The 20,261-nt window shown below is 35.6% G+C and overlaps 1 protein-coding gene and 1 long non-coding RNA gene across 7 annotated transcripts in view; one reads left to right on the top strand and one right to left on the bottom strand.

Annotated features, from left to right (window-relative positions):
* LOC128030502 (thyroid hormone receptor-associated protein 3) overlaps nt 1–19,992 on the top strand; it is a 28,552-nt gene extending 8,560 nt beyond the window's left edge. The window contains exons 1-10 of one of the 6 annotated variants that reach the window (XM_052618182.1): nt 1,218–1,365; nt 10,995–11,849; nt 13,427–14,113; nt 14,263–14,432; nt 14,695–14,806; nt 15,309–15,393; nt 16,079–16,266; nt 17,099–17,264; nt 17,346–17,483; nt 18,763–19,992. In XM_052618182.1, the coding sequence (XP_052474142.1) occupies nt 1,349–1,365; nt 10,995–11,849; nt 13,427–14,113; nt 14,263–14,432; nt 14,695–14,806; nt 15,309–15,393; nt 16,079–16,266; nt 17,099–17,264; nt 17,346–17,483; nt 18,763–18,987 (2,643 nt within the window). In that variant the 5' untranslated portion in view covers nt 1,218–1,348 and the 3' untranslated portion in view covers nt 18,988–19,992. Of the gene's footprint in view, nt 1–1,217; nt 1,366–10,994; nt 11,850–13,426; nt 14,114–14,262; nt 14,433–14,694; nt 14,807–15,308; nt 15,394–16,078; nt 16,267–16,627; nt 16,813–17,098; nt 17,265–17,345; nt 17,484–18,762 lie in introns of those variants that run through there. The other 5 variants (XM_052618180.1, XM_052618181.1, XM_052618178.1 and 2 more) reach the window with 5 other exon arrangements.
* LOC128030512 (uncharacterized) lies at nt 1,589–8,996 on the bottom strand. The gene is made up of 2 exons (XR_008187918.1): nt 3,803–8,996; nt 1,589–3,769 (listed from the first exon to the last, which is right to left on the bottom strand). It is a non-coding gene; the product is annotated as an uncharacterized LOC128030512 (long non-coding RNA).
* Nucleotides 19,993–20,261: the final 269 nt, after the last annotated feature.

Raw genomic sequence — 20,261 nt, 5'->3', positions numbered from 1 at the left:
AATGCATAAAGACTGATATTTGGTAAGGGCTGTGGCTTTGGAAAGGCTCACCACACTTTCTTATTTCCCATGGTAAAATTGTACTCATTCTCATAGGAATGCTGGTTTTGTGCTTACAGCACAGTGGAGCCTGTTAGGTAGCAAATGTAAATTGTCCCTGCAAAAAACAAAACAAAAAAAACTCTGCTCTGTATTAGACAAAAACAGATACATACTTGTGGTACTCTGGTTATTTTGTTTCATTTTTTCTTTTTTTGAGGATGTATGATTTTTTTCCCTATTAGCATGGATACTTTTTCTTGTGTGGTTGACACATTGAGAGCATTCAGAGATATGTACAATGCTTTGTACAATGTACAATATGTATGTACAATGTACAATGATATGTACAATGATTTTTCATGCAAATAGATTTTGTAGAGGGAAAAATCTGATGTCCCTTTTTTGCAAGGGAAATCTTGTGAGCCTGGTCTCTTATTGCTGACCACAGTTTCAGAAAGGTCCTGCTGTTAGAAAAAGCTTGACGCATACATGTCAGAAGAATGAAGCGTAGCTGCATGGCTTTGAATGAAGTCAAACTGTCTAATGAAAACTCATAGGCATAAGTGGATGAAAATGCAGTTACTTCCAAATTATAAATACCCCGTTTCGTGGAATTGTCATTCCAGACCTGTTTTTCCTTTTGCTTCTGTGGAACATAAAAGAATTGTACTGTAGAATTCTACTAGTTGCTTTTTTCAAGCGCAATTACAGTTAAAGAGGACAATTGCACTATTTAAGTCTTATTATGTCTGAAGTCATATAATAGCCTTTTGACAAACGGACCAAAAATTATGTCATTATTCATTGATCACCTGTGAGATGTGAGCTAAAATATCAACGTTTACAGTCAATAATGACTAAAAGGTGTTCAGTTTGTAGATTAAATGCCTCAGTTTCCATTCATTGTATAGGCCTACAGGAAAAAGTGCAACCAGTGCAATTAAAATGTCTGCTTTTGTGCTTCAGAGAAGAAATAAAATTGTCTTTTTTAAATTATATGGGACCGGCTAAATAATGACAGAATTTTAATTCTAACTGAAGTTAACTAGTGGATAAATAGCTTTAGAGTAATTGTTGTAATTGTTACCTTCAGTTAAAGTCTACTCTCTGTGCAAAGCTAATGTGTTGTAACTGGCAGGCTGAGAACCTCCTCTTTGCTTCGTAGAAAGAGAGTACAAATCTTTCCCATATGACCCATGTGACTGACTCTTTCCATCCGCGCTCACTAGAAGAGATGCAAAGTCCCTCTTGCTCGCTGTGAGAGTATCATGTTGCTCTGTGCACTACCTTCTTACTTTGTATTCCAATGAAAAAATGCATCAGGTGAGTACAAAACAAACCGAAAACTGTAGATTATTGTTAATGTCATTATGGATGTAGTTGTTTGTTTGATTGTAAACTGGTTGCAGGGTGCTTTAGTTGGATAATCATTTTCAACACGGTTTCACTTTCCAAATGATGAAAAATAACACTATACTAGTGTAGGGGAATTTACAGTTAAAACCCAAGGACCAGATATGTCGCAATGAAGACCAGGAGTCAGAGATGAGTTCAATTAATAATAATAATTTTACTTGAAGAAAATAGTTTGCAATTTCATCAGCAGAAGTCAGCTTCAACACTCTCGAAGGAGTTCGCAGGCCGCCCCCAGTACAATACAAAATCAACCACAGTTATACCCTGACAGAGGATACTAATTGCGTCAATACATGAGTCAACAAAATTCTGATTGGTTCCAAAACCTAGATAAAACTCTCCAAAGACGTAGATCTGATATGCTGGACACTGGCAGTTGATCGTTTGTCCTGGGACTGTCTGAGCTTCTCCCTGTACAGACAGATACTAACACACGTACACAGAGAACTTATCTAAAATTCAAGGCTTTCTAGCACTGGCGAGTGTCTTATCATTACGGTTGGATACACACACATAATATGTGGACATTAATCTTGAGGAAAAGAAATACAGCACACATAAGGTTACACATTTCACTCTTGCTATAACTTGATTAATAGTCAAACAAGAAATCATGTAATAAAATAATTAATATCAGTATGAAGGATATGGCAAATCGGCATCCACTCCTTCAGTCCCCCGTTTTAGATCAATGTGGGGTCTAATACCCCACATCTGGTCTAATAAATGAGGTCAGGTGTAGTTGTGATGCATGCTAAGAATGCAGGCTGTTGGTCAACTTAAGCAGGTGCATATACTTAAGATCTCTGGTACTGGCTGACATTTCTAGTAATAAACACATTATTTTGTACAAAATACTTCCCATAATCATTCTTACTTCCCATATACATTCATCTACTTACTTAATCCCACAATATCGCCACTTGCACTAGTCTTTCTTCACATAATGTCTTTTCCAGTGAATTATTCTGTGTGTCCCTCTACCTGGAAAAGTGTCCTCCATCCATATATACTTTCATCAACATATCTTTGTAAATACCTCTCTTCCTACTACAGCTACTTCACACTTACCCTCTAAAACAAAACATTTATCCAACAGCCTTAAGACTAAATTTGCATATTCATTAACCAGATTTAACAAATCATTAAAGAAAACCGCATACACTATAACCAATTCATTTTTTTTTTTAACCCTTAAGAAGGATATTTGCCTTATTTGTTTTCTTTTAGCATGTTTTATACAACTATGATGAATTTTAGTTAATTTGGTCATATCTTAAAATAAACTCATTACAATAAACGTATATATATTATTCTCTGGAAGCTGGGCTAAATGAAAAACCACTGTTATTGCATTCCTGACATATGTCAGACCCTCAGTCACCTCACAGATACCAAATATAGACATTGCTTATAACCTAAATCCCAGTAAAGATACCCTTATTTTATGAAAATCTATAATTTTCCCCATCAATGGTACAATTATAGAGATTGATTATCTATTTTACCCTTTCATTCCAAACTTGGTGTTAAAAACACAAAATTAAACAAACCAAAAATAAGTAAGATCAATATTGAGCCATCTTAAAAAAATTAAAATAATCATAATCATAATCATAATCATTATTTCCTCGAAAACCTAGAGCAGTTCCTAGTTTATTACTTAATAGCCCTTTTATTAAGTTTTACTTTCACCACGAATCCATTTGCAGTCATCATAGTTCACATGCTGCTTACACATACATTAACCATTAACCCAAACTTGTCATTGTTAACAACATTTGATCAAAATTACATTTTAAGTATCGAAGTGTCTAACTTCAAAAATACAACTAACCTATCCACTTATTGTCATGCATGTATTTTATACCAGGACATTACTGTTAACCATACTCATTGCCTTATTATTACCCTTTTTTTTTTTTTTTTTTTTTTTTTTTTTTTTTAAATGTAAGTCTTGTCAATTATCATACCATATTACTGTACTCAGATTATATTAATGACACATTCAGAAGCAAATCCTCAATACCTCGTATTAAGTCAATTTAGTTCTCACTGTTTTGTCAGTTAGAAATGCTTACACATCAGCTACGTGATCAATGTCTTTAAAACCTTTGTTCATGTTTGTCATTTGGCAGTGATATTTTTTTACTCAAAATTATTATAAACTGAAAAAGAGCACACAGATTTCCCAATACTATTACTAAATGAACAATACTATTACTTAGTTCTAAACGCCCAAATATTTATTAAAGAGACATCCTCAGTTTCTGTAAATCTGTATTGAAACAGTATACATTATCAAAAAGCCCTGTCAGTGTTCACAATATTAATTTGATTTGACCTGACAGGTGTTCATAAGCAGCTCCATAGAGCCTATTACAATTGTTTTGTTCAAACAAAATTTATTATTATTATTTTTTTTTTTGCTGTGCTATTTCAATTAATTCAAACCTCTTGTTATGGATTTGCTCCATTAAGGGGCTATCCACACGTTTTTGTTCAACTTATCTCTGTTCTACATAAACCACTACATAAAGCTTTTGCACTATATTACACAAGCAGGATTCACTCCTTTGTTTTCCCACCAGGCTTCTTTATGTGAGGGTGCTCTCTGGATAATTTGGTTAGTGACGTAGCCAATCTGTCACTGTTTTTCTGCCGTCAAGTCTAAAATATTTACCTTCACCATTCAAACAACAAGTGTTAACTTGTTAAAATTTAGACCCTCATTTAAATTTAGGCATGGATTTTAAACCCATTTTGGACGGCAAACTTAAATTTCACAAATCCAATCATATAAACACTCTTTAACATATTAATCCAGAGAGTGATTTAAATCAGTATTATAAAAGACAAAACAAGTCATTATTACCAGTAGCAGACAGAGCTGGATAACCAATCCACTTAAAGCTCGTCCCATGTTTGGCATTGTCTTTTCATTAGTTTCACTCAGAATTATCGACTTCTGTAAAGTAATTTCACTTAACACATCTGTAATGATAAAACACTCATTCCAGAGGTTAGTGACTCAATTGAAACAAAACAGGAACAGAATTGTCCCCCAATAATATATATATAGCCATCCTCATGCATGCACATACTTAACACATTTATATTTTAACAGCTCATATTTAAGGTTTTCCTTTTGGTATTAAATCGGAAGGATTTAAACTCAAACATTGTCTGTGCATTTTACCAAGTTTGTACCTAATCTCTTATCTAATCTCAAAGTTTGCCTGTTCATTAATGATTTTTTATTTTGAGAAAAATCAGCTGGGTTGTTTTGGTCTTAAAATTATTGCTCTGTTTTGGTTACTCTTTCTTAGCAGGCCAATAATAGAAGAAGAGCACTATCCCTGCCTCCACTCAAGCACTCTCTCTCTCTCTCTCTTACTGTGCAAAATATTATTTATTTATTTATTTTGACAATTTTTGCCAAACTTTAACTTAGACTATAATATAAAATTCATTACAACATATAACCCTAAATTATTCAAATAAGTTAAAAATGTCAAAGTTTCTAGATCTAAAATCTCAGTTTAAACTGTTTAAAATACATAATGCTAGGAACATTTCTTTAAAATTATTTTTACCTTACATGCTTAATTCCCTTAACCTTTGTTATCTAAACCATCTCTTGATTAAGCAGAAGCAGTCTTCATTTTTAGCCACCACCATATCTTGTTATCATCTTGTGTCATGCCTAATGACCTGCATGAGTAAAGACTATGATATAGACATATTAGTTCAATATTATTTTAGCCTTATAAGAAATTTTTGTCTCAAAATAATGGCTATCATCACATGGTCTCAGATGGTTCTTGAAAGCCCATTGCCATTCACTTTTTATAAATAAGCTCCTTGTCCTCAGGGTGTGATCCACTGGCATAGTTTCATCAAGTTGTGGACGCTTGTCACAACAATCAGTCAAGGAATGCGGTTGCTGGTGATCAGGTCTGGAGGAGCTCACATTTTGAGGCAGATTTCTGTACTTCCTACAGTTCCCCTCTTAATGATGCTCTAGGCCTATCAAGCATCCGCTCAACTCCACTACCATCTCACATATAACACCTCCCTTCAGGGCAGGTGCCCAGTGGCGGTGACCCCCTGCCTTAGGTTGTCCCCTATTGGCCAGAAGAGGATCTTACCCGTCATTGAGAAATCACCTCATGCACACTGGTAACCACTCTTTCCCGTTGCAACATCCTCGACAGTCTTCTTCCAGAATCCAGTATTTCCTGCAGCTTAGGAAAGGTGCACTCAAGAACCATGAGAGCCATTGACAGCACCTACTAGTGTTAAAACATTGAAAAAGGTTAATCAAACTAATATTTAATCGCTAAACTCAATTGGATACCTCCAAACTATCATGCTGAGATTACTCAGTGAATTTATTTTTCACACCCGTCCATTCATTGCAATTTTCTGTTGCTTCTGTAGCTGCAGCCATCAGGCCCTGTATGATGGTGGAGACTAAAAATAAGACAGATAAGTTACTGGTCATAGAACAAATAGCAATACAACTGTTTAACTATTCAAAATGATTACATCTATAGCTCAGGGTCTGTATTATGATTTTAAAGACCTCATGTCTCTTCAACAATTGCTCCTAAATTGTTATTCATTATTTTTATAATCTCTTATTTCTTACATGCATTGGGCAGTTGAACATTTAACTACCAATTGCCCTCTTAATGCATTAAATCTGAACTCTTTTTATCATGTCCTTTAGCATCTCTGCCTATGATTTGACTGAAACACTGTGCTGTACTATAAATATCTTATCACTTAAACATAAGCTCAGATAACGGCATTTTAGCTTACTTTGAATGAGAGAGAGAGAGAACTCTGAGGGATTCAGGACTCGTAACAATGCATTTTCATTCATTTTTAACATAATTTCATCGTACTATCATTTTACTCTAGCCCAGTTTAAAACTTGTCAGAAATTATATGCATTTTAAAAATAAACATCTTTATATTTGTATTTTTACTTTATTTTCGCAACTCAAATGTTTCTCAAAGTTCTTTGCAGTCATTGTCATTACTTTTACATCAACTTGTATTTATCCATTCACTTAATTCTGGCCATGGCTTCTGAATTTCAACATTGGTTTTAAATCTGTCAGAGGTTATCTGACCCAGGTATATTACTTTGGGTCTTGATAGCATGCTGTCTTCAAAGTTACTTTGAAACCCCCGTTTATGTTACTTGTTTACAACTTTATCATCTCATAAACAAAAAATAATTTTCTTTTCTCTTCTTTTTTCTTTTTTTATGATGCTGCGTGACTACAATTTTGCAATCCAACAATAAAATTACTCTTTTGGCCAAACATTAGTAAATATAGGAATTACATTTTTTTTTTTTTTAATCAGAACATGTCTCTGGTACTTTCAAAGCTTAAGCCAGAGTCATGGTGGGGGCCAGCATGAGATAAAACAACGGCTTCATTGTAGTCAAAGCAATTTTATCTTTTAAAGCAAAACATAAGCTTCTAAGTTTTTCCAAAATGCCACTGCCAATTTGTGTGCCTACAGTTTTTTTTTTTTTTTCACTAACCCAGAATTCTGTTCAGTATTCCTTGTCAGGACTTTCAACAATTATATAGGAACTGGAACAGGTCTTATGATATCATTCTTTGTCATCTGAACCTTCTATGCACAGAGAATCAGATTAAATCATCACTCAGTTACTTCTGGGATTATTTTTAACAAATCGGCACATACATTTATAAATGTTTATTTCTCAGGTTCTTTCTAAGTTTAAAGCCAATCAAGTTTTTGTTTTAACATTACAATCAGAATTAAAGCTCAGACTGATCATTCTTTAAATGAATTCAGAGAATATATATATATTTTTAAAGTCAGAGCTTCAGAGCCAAACTGTTTACAGCATTTGCTCTCTTCTGTTTCATTATTTCTATCAGGGCTGACCAGGTTACCTAATTTGTCAGTCATATTTCTATCATAAACCAAAAACATATTGAGGCGGCGATCTTACCAACAGCACTTGACTTCTGCGTGATGAAATTGCAAAGTATATTCCAGAATTTCCATATACTGGTCCAATCCAATCAGGGTCATGAAAACTACATTTTAGCTCTTTTGGGTTTGTTCCTGAGGCATCCCAGATCAATCAATACTTTCCCTTTGCATATATCCCTATATTTTTATAGGTGCACATATGAATTATCACTATTTATTTTTAAACACTAATTTTGGATACTCTTTTCCCTAACCACTGACCTGGCCTATTTCTAAGCTCGGGGCGCCCCCGTCTGTAATGGTGGGTGATCGAGAGTTGGAAGAGCGAGATACGACTAGAACCCCCGTCTAGCGTCTTACATTCTTCTCGGGATTTCCCATACCCCTACTTTGGCTTCCCTGGCCGTAAATGCACTGCCCTTTATGGCCTCTCGTGCTTTTCGGCTTTCTGTGCTTGACCCAGCACTGCCTATTTACGGCTCTATGTGTCCCTTGTCCCTCAGTGCTTGACCCAGCACTGCCCTTTACGGGTTCACATGCCTGTTAAGAATGCGTTTTTGTCCCCCCCTGGACTGTGCACACCTAGAAAATTTTTACGTCTCTCTCTAAGACCTATAGGTGTGCACCTGTTCCCTCTGTAACTGTACACATCTCTAAATATCTTATATCAAGACCTACCGATGTGTACTTGTACCCCTTATACTCACAAGGTTACTTATTTACAGGTATATTGTGACACCAATTTACCTTACTCCACCCTGGAGCTGGTGTCTACCCCCTCACGTCTGAGTGAGTCTATCGTTCCTCCTTCTCTCGACCCCCTCCACTTACAGACAGTCCCTAACCAATAATATTAAATCTAAAATCTTTCCTACCTTGGTTTGATGATTGATCAGGGATGTCACCAAAGAACTATTGCCCGCCGATCCTCCACCATTAACTGTAGGGGAATTTACAGTTAAAACCCAAGGACCAGATATGTCGCAATGAAGACCAGGAGTCAGAGATGAGTTCAATTAATAATAATAATTTTACTTGAAGAAAATAGTTTGCAATTTCATCAGCAGAAGTCAGCTTCAACACTCTCGAAGGAGTTCGCAGGCCGCCCCCAGTACAATACAAAATCAACCACAGTTATACCCTGACAGAGGATACTAATTGCGTCAATACATGAGTCAACAAAATTCTGATTGGTTCCAAAACCTAGATAAAACTCTCCAAAGACGTAGATCTGATATGCTGGACACTGGCAGTTGATCGTTTGTCCTGGGACTGTCTGAGCTTCTCCCTGTACAGACAGATACTAACACACGTACACAGAGAACTTATCTAAAATTCAAGGCTTTCTAGCACTGGCGAGTGTCTTATCATTACGGTTGGATACACACACATAATATGTGGACATTAATCTTGAGGAAAAGAAATACAGCACACATAAGGTTACACATTTCACTCTTGCTATAACTTGATTAATAGTCAAACAAGAAATCATGTAATAAAATAATTAATATCAGTATGAAGGATATGGCAAATCGGCATCCACTCCTTCACTAGAATGGCAGGTTTGAATTCAATGCTAGACATAATTGCATGTATTTTATCATTTTATTGTCTGACATAGTTGGCATGTGCATAGTATTCAAATGTCTCAAGTGTTTGTTCTTTTTCCAAGTAGATTATATTCGATAAATTATACATACTGAATATTCTATAGATCTGAGTGTAATATACAGAATGAAATACTTGTATGCGCAAGGTGTTTAGTCAGTTAATATCACTGTTTGTAATGTTAAGACACGCTGAAAGAGACAAGAATCAATAACTACTGACTATAGATGTGTTCATAAATAGAACAACAGGGCCACCATGTGGCTGAAGTTGACCTTGCACCTAAAGCTTTTAAATGTAATTGGTGGTAGCAAAAGTGTGTACAACTTGAAAGAATTATTTTAAAAATTGTTACACTAATTATTGATCGTAAATCTTTAAATTAGTTTAATCAGTAATGGAATACACAGAATACATATTTCTTGTATATTTGTAAAATTGTATTTCTGTATTGATTGTCCTTTTAGTTTTATAACGTTTAAATTAACGTTATCAATTATCATTCTGATTTAAAGGGATAGTTCATATTTTATTATTATTTATTTAATAACACAATAATTTATTATTATTATACATTCTTTTAAGATAATCTTTTTCATACAACTACTGGGCATTCAAGCCCCAAAAAGGACAAAAAGCACTATAAAAGCATAGAAAAATGTTTTTTTTTTTTTTTTTTTTTTTTTTTTGAGGAAAAGCGAAAATTTTAAAAGTCTTTATTTCTTGTTAAGACCTAAGGCCTCACGTTGGACATCAATAAATCAAATTTCATTCATTATAAAGTGTCTCATAACCAAATGTCTTGACATTATAACAAACTTACATTTGAATAAAATTTGATTTGAGATCTGCACTGGAGGTAGAGATTACTAGTGAAAATCTTTGGTCTGTTGATCCTCACATAGAGGTATCATATGGGTCTAGAAGATGTTTTGAATAGGGATGCACTGAAATTTAAATTCTTGGCCGAAGCTGAACAAAATGAAACACTTGGCCGAAAAGGCTGAAAACAAAACATGTTTTTTTTTTTTTTTTTAAATGTCCCTATGTAGGCCTATTTTGCCCTTTTTTCACCATTGCATAAATTAAATAACCAAAATGTGCTTTTTACTGTTTTGTCCTGATTTTCAAATAAAATCATTAGAAAATATTTACTTAACTCTGAACATTCTTTTAACATTCTAGCAGACATTATACCAACAAAGCACAATTTAACTTAAAATGAATAAGTTAGTAAAATAATATTTTGGCCATTTTTGAGACTTGAATTAGGCATGTCTTTTTTAATGTACAAATAAAGGAAGCCTTGCTGAGCAGAAGAGATTTCTTAAAAAAAAGAAGAAGTATATATTACAGATCCCAATTTGAACACTGTGTGAATGTTATAGGCAAATAAATGTATTACTGTATGTATTGTATGGTACTATTATCATTATTATTGTCTTATTTTTCAATTTTTTTCAATGTATTATTATTTTTTTTTTACAGAACAACAGTAAAATTACATTACCGTCATTTCTGAATGTCGATGGAGATATGTGATACAGCACTAAACAGTCTCTCGCTTTCGGTGCTTTATGCTTTTAATGATTTCTGCATGTTTATCTGATAGTTTGAAATACTTTCACATCGCCGACATGTTTGCTGCATTAGTGCGTGTCTCTATTTGATCGTGTTAGTCATTGTTTGGTACATATTATTTGCCCTTTTCACTTATTAGGCCGAACACCAGAATATATATATTTTTTTGCTATTTTCGGCTGAATAATTTCAGTTGCATTAACATTCGGCGCATCCCTAATTTTGAAAATGGATGAATATTATGTTCCTTAGAAAATACAGTAGCATATGTAATATCTCTTTGTGTCATTTTCTATATCCCAATGAGCTTTAATGTTTTTTTTTTTTTATTTCTTTCATTGTCTTTTATGCTCTAGGTCTCGCTCTCGGTCAAGATCCCATTCTCCGTCCCACAACCGGGAGCGGAACCACACGCGGGAGTACCAGAACCAACGGGAGTTTCGAGGCAACCATAGAGGCTTCCGAAGGCCATATTACTTCCGCGGCAGAGGTCAGGGCTTTTTCCGTGGTCGCTTTCAGCGTGGTGGAAGGGGTGGATATAATAACTACCACCCCAAAAACTGGCAGAACTTCCGGCAGCACCATCAGCAGCAGCAGCAGCAGCAGCAGCAGCAGCAGTACCACCCCAACAGCCCCAAGAGGGGCCACTCGCGTTCACGCTCTCCCAAGAAGCAGTCAAAAAGCCCGCAGTCCCGCAGCCATTCCCGCCGCTCTGACAGGTCGTCCTCAGGGAGATCACCTCAGTCGCACCATTCTTCCTCCTCCAACTCTGGGTCTGCCAAACACAGTTGCAAAGATCTAAGAGAGGACATCTCTGTGCCTGAAGAAACCCGAGGAGGAGGAGATGGGGCTCTGGCAGAGCAGGTGGGAGGCTCTCCTGCGGCTGAAGAGAACTCTGATGGAGACAGGACTGTGGAGGAATCTCAGGTTTTAACAAACCGTGACACTAGTCCTAAAAGGGCAAGTCCGCAGGTTTTCTCCACTGTCACTAGTGACCAACTGATTGACTCTGCAACCAACGAGACAAGTCCTGCTCAGAATGCTCCTAGTAAAGGTGCCACCACCTGGAAGAGTGTTGAAACTGCACCTTCAAACACCAGCCCCATAAAGAAAAGCTTTACACCAGTTTTCAATAGTTTTGGACTCTATTCAAATATTGACCAACAGACAAATGAGACGACTGCTATGTCCACTGCATTTGCATTATTGAAGTAAGTCTGTTTTATTTTAATGGAAATATCCGTGTTGTTAATTTATACATTTTTCCACTACCTAAAAGTTTGGGATAAAAGAAGTCTCTTAGACTCACCAATAAATTAAAAACAGTAATATTATGAAATATTATTACAATTTAATACAACTGTTTTCTATTTTATTATATTTCAAAATGTATTTTATTCCTGTGATGGCAGTTAAATTTTCAGCAGCCTATTCCAGTCTTCAGTGTCACTGAAGACATAATGTTACAAAAGATCAAATACATGCTGTTCTTTTGAACTTTCTATTAATCATAGAATCCAAAAAAGTAAATAAAATAAAATCATAAAATATTAAGCCATTTTCAGCACTGATAATATTAAAAGCTAATAAAAATAGCTTTGGATAAAAGCGTCTGCTAAATGAATAAATGTAATGTAAATGTAAATGTAATAATTCTTAAAAGAAATTAGAACCAAATCAGAAGATTACAATGATATCTAAAGGATCATAAATCACGGGCATAAATTATATTTTAAAATATATTAAATATTAAAATAGAATGTAGTTTTAAATTGTAATAATTATTACAATTAATTATTAATTAAATAAATTATTTATTACACATGATAAGTAAAAATTGATAGCCTGAATGCACTGTAAGTCACTTTGGATAAAAGCAATTGCTAAATGCATAAATTTAATTTAATTTATTACAAATATTGTTGTTACTATATTTTTGATCAAATAAATGCATCCTTGAAGAGCGACTTATTTTAAAAACTAAAAAAAAATATATTATAAAGTGCAGGGTTTTAGACTGATACAAATCAGTAACTCATCTTTTTGAACCATTCATAAAATGAAGCATCCCATGAGATATTAATTGCTGGAATCAGGGCTACACTTGACACGTTGTATATTTTGGATTCAGTAAATAGGACTGATTCCTAAGAGTCATTTGTTAGTGTAGTGTAAATTGTTCAATTGAAGATCATAATTTCTGCCCAGCCCTATATAAGTTTGTCTTGTACATACTTTTTTAGACATTTCAAGCTAAATAAATGACAGATATTCATAATTTTGATGGATTACGTGCATTTGAAATTTGCTTTCTATTTTCTTTTTTACCTTCATTTTAGTCAGTGTAAGAGAGGAAATAACACAATAAATCCTGTGTGTGTGCCAGACAAAAAGTAAGATTGCACAGTTGGTTTGCAATCTGCCCTTCAAATACACCAACAGAGCTGTACTGAGAAAGAACCAACACACAAGAGGAGCTAGATATGCCTTGTTTACAAATGTCAGCTCACAGTCTGTAATTTAGATGTTCTAAAAAGGTCTTTATTTGCACTTTGCAAATGGATGAAGTGAAATTTTCCCCGGCTGCACACACTTGTTTACCTGCTTCAGAGTGGAAGCCATTCATTTGTGCACGGTAAAATGAACAGAATCCATTACAGCTTATCCATAGTTCTGTCAATCTGACTTGCTGCAGAAGTCCTTGGTCGTCCGAAAATGACAACAGATGTATTTGAGTACATTATTGTAAATAATAATCAACTAAAGATCTCTTTCTCTCATTGACCAGATTCCTGGAGGAGCAAAAGCTTAAAAAACAGGCTTCTGCATGGGACAACAACACACATAAAGGGAAAAGTAATGGAGATATAGTATGTGATCAAGAAAATGGAGAAATTATTGAAAAAGGCATTGAGCTGTCTCGCACTGTAGATTACGATATGGCAGGAAAGGAGAAATCCAGATCTGCCAAGAGTGGTGATGGTAACAAGTTATCCATAAGCTCCGCTAAAAGGGGTTCACAAAACAGACTGACATTTCAGTGCGAGGATGGTGAGGACGATGATGAAGAAATGGAGATCTCCAATAGGGTGAGGGATATGGAAAACGACCCCTGCAAAAGCAAAGTGACGCTGTCTGCTCGTGAGATGTTTGAGAGGCATATCAGGAGAATGCAGGACATGGCATTGGACGATGAGCTGGAAGCTCTCCTGCTCTGCCATAAACAGGAAAGAGCAGCCAATATTCTAGCTGCTCTCTCTAAGAGAGACCAGTTCAGTGGCATGTTTAAGGATCCCTCACCTGAAAAGCTCTCTAATGTTAACCCAAAGGAGAAATCCTCTTCTAAACCCACTCTGCTGCCCAGGAGGAGCTCTGAGAACCGTGAGCAAGAGATGTTTGTAGTTATGAATGACGAATCCCCGCCAAGAGCTTCAATGAAAAGAAGTGAATTCAGTGTGAGGATGGATTCTCTGAGGTGATTTTTGTCACACATCTCAGAAATGACTTTTTGATTCTGCTTGCATCTTCGCAAAACATTGAATTGTTGTGCGTATGACTGCTTCTGACTATCAGATTTGAATTATATTTCATTGTATCTTTCCTAACCATTGTTGCATTTGACAGGACACCTGCTTTGACCAATGAAAGAAGGAATCTTCTGGATTTTCTGCATCTTGATAAGAAGGATTGGGAGTTTCAGTCTGTCCTTCAGCATCTTCAGGCTCAGCTTTCACCCAAAAGTCCATCTGAGCTGTTTGCCCAACACATAGTTTCAATTGTCCATCACATTAAAGGTGACTGAAACTGAATGCTGAAGTCTTTTGCTGTCAAGGTTCTGAGGGGCTACACTGGCCTTAGTATTTGTATTATTCCATTTTTTTTAAGTACATTTATTCATTTATTAAATATTTTTTGTTTTATATTTGTTTTTGTATTATCCAGGGTTTATTATTTTCCCACTTGATGAAATACTAAATTTTTTATATTAAAAAGTATAAATATGAATTCATAATTTAATAAAAAAAAGAAAAAATATTTTTTTTTGTCCACCCACAGCTCAATATTTTCCTTCCTCTGGATTGAGCCTAAATGACCGATTTGCCATGTACCAGAGGAGAGCTGCTGAGAAAGAATTCATGAAGCAGAGAAAGAGTCCAGAGATACACAGGTACAATAAAATTCAGGGACACCTTCCCAGGCTGATTTCTCATGCACGTATTAGTACCTTATTTTCCGGACTATAAGTCGCACCTGAGTATAAGTCGCATCAGTCCAAAAATACGTCATGATGAGGAAAAAAACATATATAAGTCGAATTTATTTAGAACCAAGAACCAAGAGAAAACATTACCGTCTACAGCCGCGAGGGGGCGCTCTATGCTGCTCAGTGTAGACAACAGGAGAACTGAGCAGCATCTCTTGCAGTATAGAGCGCCCTCTCACGGCTGTAGATGGTAATGTTTTCTCTTGGTTCATTTCTCTTGGTTCATGTCAAATTAATTTTGATAAATAAGTCGCACCTGACTATAAGTTGCAGGACCAGCCAAACTATGAAAAAAAGTGCAGTCCGGAAAATACGGTAATATTTTTTTGGTGTGTTGACAATTTAGAAGGCTCTAAGAAAGGAGGATTAACATTTATCAAAATATTTCTCTCTCCAACTCTCACAGGAGAATTGATGTTTCTCCCAGTGCTTTTAAGAGGCACGCTCTTCTGATTGATGAGATGAAAAGCTCCATGGAAAACAGCTTCAAGGTGACCGAGCATTTTGAAATATGACATATTTTGGAACAGAATGCTGCGCGAGTGATCCGGACAGAGCATTCTTAGGCTTCCTTCTCTCGCTAAACTCTTGTTTCTGATGAGAGAGACATAAAAGTCCAAATGTGAGATGCAAAAAGAGGTGCATTCAGGTTGTTGTGTTGTAAATGCCCCCTCAACGTTTGATGGTAACCTTTTACTATGGGTACAAGCCTTCCTAAGAGGCAAGAAATCAGAGGTCAGAAATGGAAGTGACCAGTTGTTCCCATGTCATATCCATTTAAAGGACACTAAACAAAACTCATAGTAAGTATTCCTCTTCAAAGCCTGCAAAGAACAAGTGAGGTGTTTAGGCCGAGTAAAAACAACAAACTTTCAGGAGCACCAATGAAAGTATTTCTGCTGTGGTCCTGTAATGTTGCCTTTTGTATTATTTCATTTAGCTTATTATCTTTTTTTGTGAGCAAGTAAGAGGAAATCAAAATGTTACCTTTGCGGCCTGTTGAAAGACTGTAAGAGGCCAAAATGCCACTTAAGGTTATATTAGAAAAGGTCTCTTGTTTTAATTCTGCTGTTGCCATGTTTTGCGTTGTGGACCTGCCCCATACAATGCTACACAACGCTACTAGATCGCTGCTAACCCTCATCTGGCCAAAATATCTCTTTCTCCTCACCGCAGGTCGATGGTAAAAAATCTAAAGGTGATTCAATGGACCTTCGGCTGGATATTGAGAGCAGAAAGAAATACTTGAGTGGAGAGAGAGAGCACAGAGAGGAAGAGTATGGAGGAAGAGTGTCGAGGAAATCTCCAGATGCAAGCAAGGAAATAACCACTGAGAAAGTCTCAAAGAACCACAAAAAATTTAAGTAAGCTGCTGCATAGACATGTCAGAGTGATCTTCAGTTTGCATTTGTTCAGTTGTAAAAAACAGATTAAAGAAAGACCTAAACCGTTGGTGACAAAGCTAATAAGCTGACAGTTGTGTTTTTGTTTGGGTTTGTTGTGACCTCACAAGTGAAAAATTCTGCCATGTTGATAACTTCTCTAAATGTGGTTGAAACTGCAATTTTGATCAACCAGTAAACAATCTGCAATTTCAAAGAATCTGGTTGAGGCAAGTAAAGAGTAAACAAGATGAAACCAACAAGAAATCCATCTTGAGCCTCTCAGGAGACCTTAAAAAAACATTTATAAAAAGGCCTAAAGATGCGTTTACACTCCCAGCAGTCTGCAGAAACAAGAAGTCAAACGCTTTCAAAGATAGTTGGTGATGTGAAGCGTCATGAGTGACAGAAATTGTTGGCAGTGCGAATATTGAGCGGATTTAAAATTTACGAAAAACAGCTGCAATACGATGCAGCTACTTCCAATGGGAGCAGAGCTCAGATGATTTTAACCTCCTGAGACCATCAAGTAGTGCCCAGCAGGACAGCAACTTGGTCATCTTCAGCTATTAAATCGCTGTCAGTGTGAACACATCTTTTTGTCTTTCTGGTCAGCTGGATATTTTAAATATCTTGGATAAAGGTTTTCATTGTTTGAAAATGTCCTGAATTTTTTTTTTCTGATTCAGGTAAAGATTAATTTATAGTTGGTGAAGAAGCAAATGATGATGAAATCATATTGCACATATTCAAAAAAAAAACATGCTGAAGAATGCTGAACAATGTCTGAATCTAATGTTATTACACTCCCAAGGAAAAGCAAGAAGAAACGGGAGCATTCTGAGTCATCATCCTCATCGTTTTCCTCTGTTTACCATGAAAAAGAGGCTGAGATCAAGGCAGAAGGCTTCTCCAAAGTCCAACAGGAGCTTAGAGAGTATGGAGAACCTGCAGAGAGAAGATGGGCACGAGGAGGCTTTGTACGTTTTGGGTGATATTGAAGAACTAAGATGTTTGTTTGTTGCTGTGGTACTTTTGGTGACCATTTGCTGTTTTCTCAGCAGCTTAGAAGACGCGGTAGAAACTGGAACCGAGGAAATTTCCATGGAAGCAGTAATGGGGATTCACAGATGAACATGCCAGAAAAGAATGATGACTGGGATCAAGAATACACCCCCAAGAGCAAGAAATACTTCTTAGTATGTTGTGAACTTTGTAACACCCATTCTGCATCACCTTTATACAGTTCCTGGAAAACAAAACAGCAAGCTATTAACATAATTCTAGTAAAATAACAGTAAAATAAAAAAAATGTACACATAAATATACACATTTACAAATTAATATAATGTCCATATAAAGAAGATAGGTTATATTAAAGACTATAGATATACAAAGACGGTTCACTCCTATTATTTATGAAGGGGAGAAACTGTAATGCACAATATGGAGGAATATGTCTAGCCTTCTAAATGAAAGGGCCAGTCGCTGCAGCTGCCGTGAGAAGCTCCGGTTTCCATATAAACCTGAGACTCATGCTTATGATTATACATGTGAATTGGCTGATCTAAGCTTTTTTTAATGGTATTTGAGCGTAAGGAACAACATTCATTGGGGACAGTTCATTTCAGATTTTGTTGTTGCTGATTTGAAATATGTAATTTAAAGCTGCAGTAGGTAACTTTTGTAAAAAATATATATATTTTTTACATATTTGTTAAACCTGTCATTATGTCCTGACAGTAGAATATGAGACAGATAATCTGTGAAAAAATCAAGCTCCTCTGGCTCCTCCCAGCGGTTCTATTGCCATTTGCAGAAAGTCATGCGCTCCCGGTAAAAAAGAACCAATCAGAGCTGCGGTCCGTAACTTTGTTTGTGTTCAAAATGTAGAAAAATGTATATTATAAGCGAGTACACCATGAATCCATTTTTCAAAAGTGGTTTTTGGCTTGTCCTGAATCACTAGGGTGCACCTATAATAAGTGTTTATATTCGGACTATTTTAGATTGCTTCAGCGGAGTAACCCAGTACATTTGTGATTCTTCATAGACATAAACAGAGAGAAGTAGTTCCGGCTACAATGTTCTTCCGCAAGATGCAAGCAGTTCTGTTTACTAACCGCTACAGCGTCAAAAGTTACCGACTGCAGCTTTAATTGTGAGTTCAGCAGGAAGTTTTTGAGATTTCAGGATTTCCCCATTCATTTTTAGATAGGAATTGGTCTTGGATGCCTTAAATAGCTGCCCGGAGGCATTGCAATTACGGCTGCCAAGTGAACAGACTTTCCTTGAAAGGGACTTTATATAGTCCTTGTATCATAATCTCTTACATTCGGGGCCTGTATGTGTAATATTCATACAATGTACAGTCAAATATAACACTGATGATTATTCTTAAACTCATATAAAAGTTTTCCAAACCTTTAAGTTATATTAATAAATTAGGGTCATATTTTCTGTCTTTTGTTGTTGCAGCAGAGTGAAAGAGATGGGGAAGCTGAGAAGAAGATGATTTACACGCGAGTGCGTGGTCGTGGTCGCGGTAATGCTATTCGTGGAAAGGGACGTTTTATCCTCCGGAGGGCCACAAATACCAACCCCACCAATAATACGAGCCCTAAATGGGCCCATGATAAATTCCAGGCCACTGATGAAGATGAAGGCGAACAGCAAGGAGAAGATGTAGAACAGGACCAGTGAGAACGGAGCAGTAAAAATTGTATAATCCCTTATCATACTTCAAACCCTGGGATAAGACTTGCTGGCCTTCACATTCTCAAGAATGGATATAATATCAGCCTCCTTATGCATCTAAAACTTTTTGATATGAAAGGGCTTTTTTATTGTAGTTTTCATTTTCTATTTTCATGAGAATGCTTTTGTCAGCCTGGTGGCAAATTTTTTAATTTTGTTTTTTGTTTGTTTTGTTTAAATTGGACTGATTACTGATTATTTGTGTGCGAATTTTGAATGTGTAAAATGAAGTACCATTCAATATAATCAATACATATATTTTTTATTGGCCACTCTGCTTTCTAGATGTTGATATCGAGCATTAAAAATCAATTTCGGTTGACCACTAGTTCAAAGGTTAGGTGCCTTCGGTGCCTGAAGTGCAGAATAGCAGTATAGAACTATATCTGCTTATGTACTATTTGTTGCTTTTTAAAAAAAAAAAAAGATGTACATTTTAATGTTTTGTGGATTTGATTGAAACTCTTTGAGACCAATGTGTGTTTACTTATAGAAACAGAGATGTCAACTTTGAAACTGTACAAACAGCTTATAGAGAAAGTAAAAAAAAAATTACAAATGTTTTGAAGACTTAGCAAATTAGATTTTTGAGGTGCAAGTTTTTGACAATAAGTGTGTGCATACGTTTTTTTTTAAATGTGTGTCTTGTCTTCAAATTGTAAGCCTATTTCTATTGGCTAAGCACCTTTAGATGGAGTAATAATTTTGTCACTCACATACCAATAAAAGGTTATTTTGTATTTTTGGGGAATTTTATTATGAAAAAGTAAAAAACAAAACAAAACAAAAAGAAACAAACAGGAAAAGTGAATAATTTACATTCATACTTAAAATTTTATTTTAGCTGTCAGAACTGGGTTCTGATTTGCACTGTATCTGATATATACATTTTGACTTGCATTTATATACTCACAATCAGAAATAATAATAATAAAAAATGCAGCAATTTCACATCTGACTGATTTTTGTGTCATGTAGAAACTAGGGATGCAATAATAAAAAAAATTCAGAACCGATCCGATACAGAAAATTCTGAGTATCTGCCGATAACAATCCAACCAATTTTTATTTAGTGTACAATTTCTGTACTTATCTGTGTTGACCTGAACACCACTCTATTGTGTGTTAAACACAATCTACTACATATAAAAAACTTCATTTTAATGAAAAATAACAAATAAATAATCATAATCTATGACAAAAAATACTACTATAAACTA

Source organism: Carassius gibelio, chromosome A16 (genome assembly GCF_023724105.1).
Source record: "Carassius gibelio isolate Cgi1373 ecotype wild population from Czech Republic chromosome A16, carGib1.2-hapl.c, whole genome shotgun sequence".
NCBI classification, from domain to species: Eukaryota; Metazoa; Chordata; class Actinopteri; order Cypriniformes; family Cyprinidae; genus Carassius; species Carassius gibelio.
This window is presented reverse-complemented; position numbering and strand designations above follow the sequence as displayed.